An 8771-nucleotide genomic window follows, 5' to 3' on the forward strand; every position below is an offset into this window, starting at 1 on the left:
AGTCAAAGTGGGGGCTTCTGTAGACACCCATTTGTGTCTCCCCAAAACCAAACCCAGTGATGAGTACCTTTTGCGTCGAATCATAATCGAATGAAGCGAAAGTGTGGAAGGTCTAGTGTTGCGGAAAGTTTTATTTTCTTTTCTCTTCTCTCTGTTTTTGAAAACTTTATTTTAAGAAAACAGCCAATCAAGTTTGGTTGGTCCATGATATGGGTCCAATAGTAGTGTAGTTGGATGGGGCTTGCAAAGACCTTTCCAACGATATATTATAAGCCCAATTTCGATGAATATTGAGGAAGTTATGGCCAATTTACCAAACTGGGCCCAGTTTGAGCTTTATATGCGGCCCAATGATCTAGGGGAGGGCCTAATATGATTTATCATTCCTAATGCAATTAGTAATGGTTTTAGTCTTCTAGATTCTTCTAGAAGGTTCTTTTCATTCCTAATTCAATTAGCATTGATAAATTGACTTTTGTTGACTTTTCAGAGTTTTAATTAAAATCAAATAGCATTTTTGAAGAAATTATATTATTTTATCCTCCAGTACGGTAAACTTATCAGATTTTCAAAAACGCGTTAAAATCAAGCTTGGCGCCTGGAACCAGGCCTGGCGCTAGCCATTGACGCCTGGCGCTAGTGTGGTGCCTGGCGCCAGCTAGCCAGGGTTGGCGCCAGCTCTGTTTTCTGAGCGTCAAACTCTGTTTTGTTAATTTATCTTTTTTGGCTAATTTTCTCTATAAATATCGTATTAAAAACTCCGTTTTCATTCACCAATTCCCAACATTCACCAATTCTCACCATTCACCAATTCTCACCATTCATTCACCAATTCTCATCATTCATCAACAATCATTAATTCTTTAGCATTCTCTAATTCATTCATCTCTTTCTTTCATTCTTTTTTTTACTTTGTGTTTTTATACAAAATTCCGCATTCGCAAGATCTAGAAACACCTAGCCATATTCGAAGTTGCCTTCGCCCTAGACGTGAAAGGGTTTAATTTCTGAGGGTTTGGTCCCAAATCTCTATTTCAATTATTTAATTTAATTGTTTTGTTTATTATTTTCCTTGAAGTTACTAACGTGTGTATTTTGTTATTAGAAAGAGGTACGAGGCATCAAAGTAAGTGCTTTAATGGTTTTAATTGATATTATGATGTAGAATTCATGTTTACATTGTTATTATGATATTCCTAGTATCATGTCTAGGGTAATTTTAATATTAAATATGATTGTTACGATACTTCCTATGTTCTTCCTAATATTTATGATTGTTAGTATCATGTTAGGGTTAAAGATTTGATTTTTATTGCTGAGTGAAATGCTAGGATTTGTTATTAATCTTGTTAGTATCATGCCTAGGATCTTATTATGCTTTAATATTAACATGAACATGATTATGATTATAATTGTTATAATGATTATGAATATTATTATTATGATGATTATTATGATTTATGATGATATTATTATTGTTCATGTTTATTATTATTATCATCGTTATTATTTGTTATGTTGCTTGATGATATTTATTTTTATTGCTTGATCACGCCTTTTATGCATGTTTAAAGGGAATTTGGTACTTGTAATCACGCTTAATAAGATAATTAATAATCTTGTTTAGGGTTAATTGTGATTATAATTCAAGTGATCGCCAATAATGGTTTATTTGTGCATTAATATTCAACCAACATAGACTGAACAGGTTTAGGGTTAATCCTATTGATTGCATGTTAATCAGAAAGCGCACATGAATACGAGTAGAATAAAGTAGAGGCCTATTATTAGGGCAGGTTCAATCTCTTTTAGGTTGGATTTGTACCATCATCCCCGAACCCTTATTTGGTTCATGACCTTATGGAGTTGACGATCTCTTGGATCGTTAAGGGGTGTAACCTTCATCCTATGAACGGTTTACAAGTTCCTTAAAAACTTGTTGGCGACTCTTTTGCTCTATCTTCTTCCCTTTTGGACGCCACCGTACTTTAGTGTATGATCACAGTGGGGTTCAAGCTAGTGGGATTAAGGCTTGAATTTATTCCCTACAGTTTTTTGGCGACTCTACTTGGGAGGATTTCTATTTTAATTCCTGAATTTGTTTCGGCAATGATTTAGAATGGGTAGATGAGACTCGAAAAGTTCTAAGTATTGCATGTGCGTAATTTTGATTAACATTATTGTCATATGCATAAAAAAGATCTCATTGGAAAGACCATCCGTAATGAGTTAAAAACATAGGATTTCACATGTAGGAAATTTGAGGAATGTCTTTCACAACTAGGACCGAAATAACACCGCGCGAAACTGGAAAATTTTATCGAGCACAGAAAGCTGCTGAGGCATGTGGGAAGTAGCGTCAGGAGCCAGAGCATTGGCGCCAGCATTTTAGTCGTAGCGCCAGACGCCAGTATTGGCGCCAGGCGCTACAGTTAAAAGCTGGCGCCAGTCTCTGATTGCTGGCGCCAATTTCCCCCAATACCGAGCCAGAAATATGCATTCTAATTTTGACCGGTTTTTCGTATTGTTTGCTCGATCCTACTTCCTGATTGAATTTTTTCTCACTTTTCTGAAACCCATACGTGTTCTACATATGGACATAAGCCTCTAGGAATTCATGCTCCATCTACCCGATTGAACGCTCCGTGCAACAAAGGGTACATCCGAGATGTTGAATTCACCAAACCATGGAAGCGAGTTTTTTCTAAAGCTTGCGGTGTCCCATCCACTCGCGCCAACCCTTCACGGTTAGGCTTCCGCGCGGTGCATCCGGACAATTAACCATGGACCCTCTTTGTCTAAACCATATCCCGATTTTTAGAGAACTAGAGTCATGGTTAGGTTGCGAACGCATTGCATCATATTGTGCCTACTTGACTAATTGTGCATCATTTGTTGTGCATATATATGTTTCTCTTAACCGTTTGTTGACTTGTGTTGAGAATAAATAAATTAATGACTTAAAGAACTTTGCCTAATTAATTAATTATTTATTTAATTTGAGTCAATAAAGTCTAATATTTTAATCGGAATTGACCTAGTACGACTTTAGGCATACCCCAGTTGACTAATAACACCGAAAACAGTCCCAGACCGAAGCTCCACTATTGGCGCCAAGGTCTGAGCTGTAGCGCCACACTATGATGTGTAGCGTCTGACGATTAGATTTCGATTTCTAGTGATTGATAGTAACCATATTACCTTTATAAAATTTCTCTCATTATCTATTTTTTTTTTTTTAATAAATGATTAATTTGCATATATTGAAAGAGGTTAAGCTATAACAATAAGAACTAGTAGACCTATTAAGACCTTGAACACAAGATAATATAAACCAACTTGAAAGAAATTCCTTTCTTAGTCATCCCATGAGTGTTGGAACCACTTTGTAGATAGCACCACCGTGATTCTAACGAGCCAAAGCATGCATTACATTTTATTTTCGGTGTCCTTTTCCAACCAAGGTGAAGCTTGGATAATTGACCACGGTAGAAACCTTTTGTAACATGTGGAAACTCATTATCTATTTACAAGGTTAAAAGTTACGCTAATTTTCAAGGTATATTTATACAGAGCTTTTTCAGTGCAGCAGGCCACATGGTGCGGCAGGGTTACTTGTATTCTGGGTTACTTGTTTCTGGAGTTACTTGTATTCTGAGGTTACTTGTATAGGTTACTTGTATTCTGAGGTTACTTGTATGGGTTACTTGTATTCTGGGGTTACTTGTATTCTGGGGCTGTATGGATTACTTGAATGGGTTGAGTAACACATACAAGTAACCCAAGACCAAAACCTCATACCAAACCAATAAGACAATAACACCCTATAAGTAACCACTGACCAAAACCAGTAACAATCATACAAGTAACCCCATAATACAAGTAAACCCTGACTAAAACCAGTAACACCCATGTAAGTAACCGCAGAACCTACAAGTAACCCCTGACAAAAACAGTAACACCCATACAAGTAACCCCAAAATACAAGTAACACCTACAATAACACCATACAAGTAACCCCTGCCGCACCATGTGGCCAGCCGCATACAAAAATTTGTAATATTTATATTATCATCAATCGAATGTGCACAATAGTTTTTGCTACCTAATTGGGTGTATAATATAAATATTGTACATCGATTAAAGTTGTCCTAAAATAAAAAAAAAAAGTTACCCCGAAACAAAACAAAAAAAAAAAAAAAAAAAGTTATCCCAATTAGTAAAGTGTTACCCTGATATAAGTAAAAACACAAAGTTTCATATGTGACTGGCCACACTGTGTGGCCTGGGTTACTTATCTACTGGTTATTCAATCGGTTAGGGGTACTTGGTCTGTTAAGGTTACTCGGTCAAGTTTTACTTGGTCAAGGATTACTTGGTCAAGTTTTACTTGGTCAAAGGTTACTCGGTCGGTTAAGAGTTATTTGGTCAAGGATTACTCAAGGGGTTACTATATCAGTCATATAGGTTACCTGATCAGAGGTTACTTGATCACGATGATCAGTTAGGGATTACCCGATTGATATTTTAGTATGATCATCCGGCCACACGATATGACTAGCACGCATAAAACGCGTTGTTAAAGGAAAATAAGTTATCATGAATGTAGTGAGCCAATCATAAAGCCAAGTACTGCAGACACAAGAAGAAAGGTGGCCAGAAGGCCCAGAATCAAGCCAACATTAGATTGTTGAGGCCCGTAAAATCGTTTTGGTTATATAAAAAGCAAACTTAGTAGCCTAGTAGGTAGTGTTATAATACAAGAGTAACCAGACACATCTTCAGTCACCAACTGAAACATGGATGAGAATAATGTGTTTATAATAACATTTTACAATCACTATAGTAAGCTTGTATAAAATTGATACAAAAAACGTAATTAAATATATTCATTTTTTTTCTCAAATTTATGGAAATTCATGTAGTTTACTATCACCATTAAAATTTAAAAATGGATATAAAAAGCCTAGTTGTTTCATATTGTAATAAATTTTAAAATCTATATTAATCTATACTAATACTACCTCCGGTTCATTTTAGTTGCAACAAAGGACCATTTTACGCATACCTAGGCAAAACTTTTAAGGGACTTTAAGCATGTGGAGATTAAGTAATTAAGGGAGTAAAATAGGAGGGAAAGCATGTGGGGTCTTTTTTTAATAAAGTAAAACAAGTGGGAAAAAATGGTGAGGTGTACTTTTCCCACCCAAATACTCCCTGACTTTGCACATGGGTGGGGATTCCCTCCCTTTTTTCAGCCAAATTGAGGAGGGTATCCCCTTTATTTTTTTCACTTCCCACGAATTTCCCTCCTGAATTTTGAAGGCAAATTCAAAAAATTTGCCAAATACCCCAAAACATAAACTTTTTCATATTCAAATCATATCCCCTTATAAAAAGAGGACTATCCAAACCAGATTTCAGTTTGTTTTTCAAGCAAAAGAGATAGCAGGGAGGGGTTGGGAGGGGTTGGGGGGGTTAAGGGTGAGTAGTTAATTGTTTACAAAACACCATCCTACAAATTACATAATCCTAAAATTAGTTCATAGTTAGCCTAAAATTCACAGTGCTAAAAAGACAAAAGCAGCATCTATGTTCCATTCTTCTAGGCTCCGTTGAAGACCATTCCAAAAAAATTCAGCCACCACTTCATCACCTACAGTCAGCCTGAAAAAAAAAAAAAGTATAGGGACTCATGGCAAAGTTCTTTGAAGAACTCTTTTTCAATGAAAATCAACTGTATAATGAGGAGCAAACAATGGAAGCATGGCATCATTTCACAGATGAAGAGACTCAAGATGAAAACAGCAACTCAGAAGAAGAAGGTGGTTATGATGGAGATGATGATGGTGAAGTACATGGTCCACTACATATGTATGGCAGACAAAGCAGAGAAATGACAGTAGAAGAAAAGCGCCAACTAGTTGATGAGATCATGCTCAATATGGAGGGGGACTCATTGCCAAGGGGATTTTTATCCAGTTTGGCAAGAAAGCATCATGTGCATAGATCAACAACAACAAGATGGTTTAAGGTAATTAAACAACACATGTTACAAGGAAATGTTGTAGATGTAAGGACCAAAAAAATAGGCACTGTGGGCAGAAAACAAAAGGAGTACACTGATGAATTCTTAACATCAGTGCCTTTGTACAAAAGACAAACTGAAAGAGGATATGCTGCAGCACTTAATGTGTCAAAGTTAGCTATTCATAGATTAAGGAAAAGGGGTAGATTGAGAACACACACAAGCACAAACAAACCAGCACTCATTGACCAGCATAAAATAACAAGAATGAAATGGGTTCTAAGTCACATAACCCCAATTCCAGCAGAAGGGGACCCTTTATTTGAAGACATGCAACAATGGATACACATTGATGAAAAGTGGTTTTTTATAAAACCAGAAACAAGGACATTCTACCTCCTCCCAGCTGAAGACAATCCATACAGAGCCCAACAGTCCAAAAGGTTCAAGATAAAGGCTATGTTTATGGGTATGATTGGGAAACCATTGTATGATGCAAACAAACAATTATTACATGATGGGAAGTATGGTCTTTTCCCTTTTGTGAAGTATGAGGAAGCAAAGAAAAAGAGTAAAAACAGAGACAAGGGAACCATTGAGGCTAAGGCAGTCCAGAGCATTAACAAGGAAGCAATAAGGGACATGCTACTTAATCATGTGTTGCCAACAATACATGAACAATGGCCACCCCAACTTCCCAAAAACATAACTATCCATTGGGATAATGCTAGGCCTCACCAAATACCACAAGATGCAGAATTTCAAGAAGCATGTCAAGCATATGGATTCAACATACAGTTTGTTTTCCAACCAGCACAATCACCAGACATGAATGTTCTAGACTTAGGACTTTTCAATGTCATTCAATCACTGCAATATCAGTCATTCCCTCAAACTTTAGATGATCTCATCAAAGAAGTAGAAATAGCATTCAAAGGATTTGATCCAGAGTTGAACAAATACAGTTGGATTACACTTCAGTCATGCATGGTTGAGGTGTTAAGAAGAAAAGGAGGAAACAACTACACAATACCACACATGAAAAAAAGAAGTCTAGACAGGTAAGGTGTTCTACCAGAATTGCTTCAAGTAGACAAGGAATTAATTGCAGAGGTTGTTTCCTATCTTGATTCAATCACAATTCCAAGTTCAAATGCAACTGAATTTCAAATGGAAGTGGATGCAGATTGAAGACTATAAGGAACCACATTCAAACCAACACAACCAAAGACTGCCACATCTAACCAGTAAAAGCTTAACATGTTTTTTGTAGTTTTTGTTGGTATTGGTTAGGTGTATTTTGGTACATAGTTAATGTAAACATTGTTAGGCAGTCTTGTATGGTACTATAGTTTGGTAATTAATGGAAACTCAATCTATTTTGGTCACTAATATTCCATCAAATAGGGTTACATTTCTCTTTCAAGGCATCAATGAGTTATGGTACCTCAATAGATACCTCAATCAGAGGTATCTAGAGCAGCCATGTCACTCAAATAGCTATCAGATGAGTCCCTTCATCATTTGGATGGGATTCAATTTGATGCAATCAGTTGGGAGAGGGGACTTAATGCATCATACACAGGGGACTCAAGGAACAAAATCATACACAGCCCAATTCATACTCCAACCATAGTTACTGAAGCACACAACCAACTTCTCAAATAAAAAAAAGGGGGGGGGGGGGACTCATCAATTTTAATCCAAAACAACAATTCATATCCAAACAACCAACAACTCATACAACAATAAGATATCCAAACATATCACTGGATAAAGATAAATCCTTAATAAAAAAAACAATTCAAACCCAAACAACCAACAACTGATACACCACCAACATATGCATTTGATACTCCAACCAACATCTCAATTCCAAAAAAAAAAACAGGGGGCTCATCAATTTTAATCCAAACCCAAACAACCAACAACTGATTCACCAACAACATATTCAATAATAAAAGGAAACACATCAAATCAAAGCCAACCAACAAACAATATCAGACTAGGCATAACAACCAACAGGGGACTCGTGAATACCATAATATAACATAAATTGGAACTGAAGAAGAAGATTAGAGTTTTAGAAATTACGCTGCCCAATTAGTATGGGGGAAGGGACTACTGGGGGTAGTAGATCTGGAGGTAAGCCTCCAGTACATCATCAGGCTCCTGGCCCCCAGGAGGTGAGCCCCTCAAGAGCTTCCTACCAGCACCAGACCCAGAACCACTCCCACCCATCATGGGATGGGAAGTGGGTGGCTGGAGAAATTCTACGGCAGTGAGCTCCTGGAACAACGAAGACCCCATCTCCAATTTAGCGTCTGGTGGTGGTGAAGCAGTTGGAACAGCCACCACAGCAGCAGATCCACCGTCTTTGGTGGACACTACCTCCAGATCTGCGCTGTGAGGTGGCGAAACCGCCCTTTTGGACCCAGAAACCTTAATGGGCTTGTCATCCTCGTCGCTTGAAATGTATTCAGCAAGCTTCGCACCGTGAATCTTCCTCCTTGCAATTACAGAAGCACAACGGAGCGGCTTTATCACCCCAGAACCACGACGAGGTATGTACGTGGTTCGCTCAGATTTTTTTGGAGTTCGAGTAGATCCAGAAGATAGGGACTCATGGCTTTCAAGATCACTGATTTTTGGTTGAGAGGAAGACATTTGAAGAGTGAAATGGGGTGAATCGGTGTGAAAATACAGAGGATGATGAGAGAGAAAGGAGGAAGAAGTACGCTTT

At 37.5% G+C, this 8771-nt stretch overlaps 1 protein-coding gene across 1 annotated transcript; it reads left to right on the forward strand.

Annotated features, from left to right (window-relative positions):
• The first annotated feature begins 5695 nt into the window (after positions 1 to 5695).
• Positions 5696 to 7093, forward strand: LOC145624895 (uncharacterized). Its single transcript, XM_081677981.1, has one exon. The coding sequence runs from the start codon at positions 5696 to 5698 to the stop codon at positions 7091 to 7093; it is 1398 nt and encodes a 465-aa protein (XP_081534107.1).
• Positions 7094 to 8771: the final 1678 nt, after the last annotated feature.

Source organism: Chenopodium album, chromosome 3 (genome assembly GCF_948465745.1).
Source record: "Chenopodium album chromosome 3, dcCheAlbu1.1, whole genome shotgun sequence".
NCBI classification, from domain to species: Eukaryota; Viridiplantae; Streptophyta; class Magnoliopsida; order Caryophyllales; family Amaranthaceae; genus Chenopodium; species Chenopodium album.

Bases quoted from the DNA above. Each gene is read 5' to 3' on its own strand.
- LOC145624895 (XM_081677981.1), top strand. From the start codon at position 5,696: ATGGCAAAGTTCTTTGAAGAACTCTTTTTCAATGAAAATCAACTGTAT.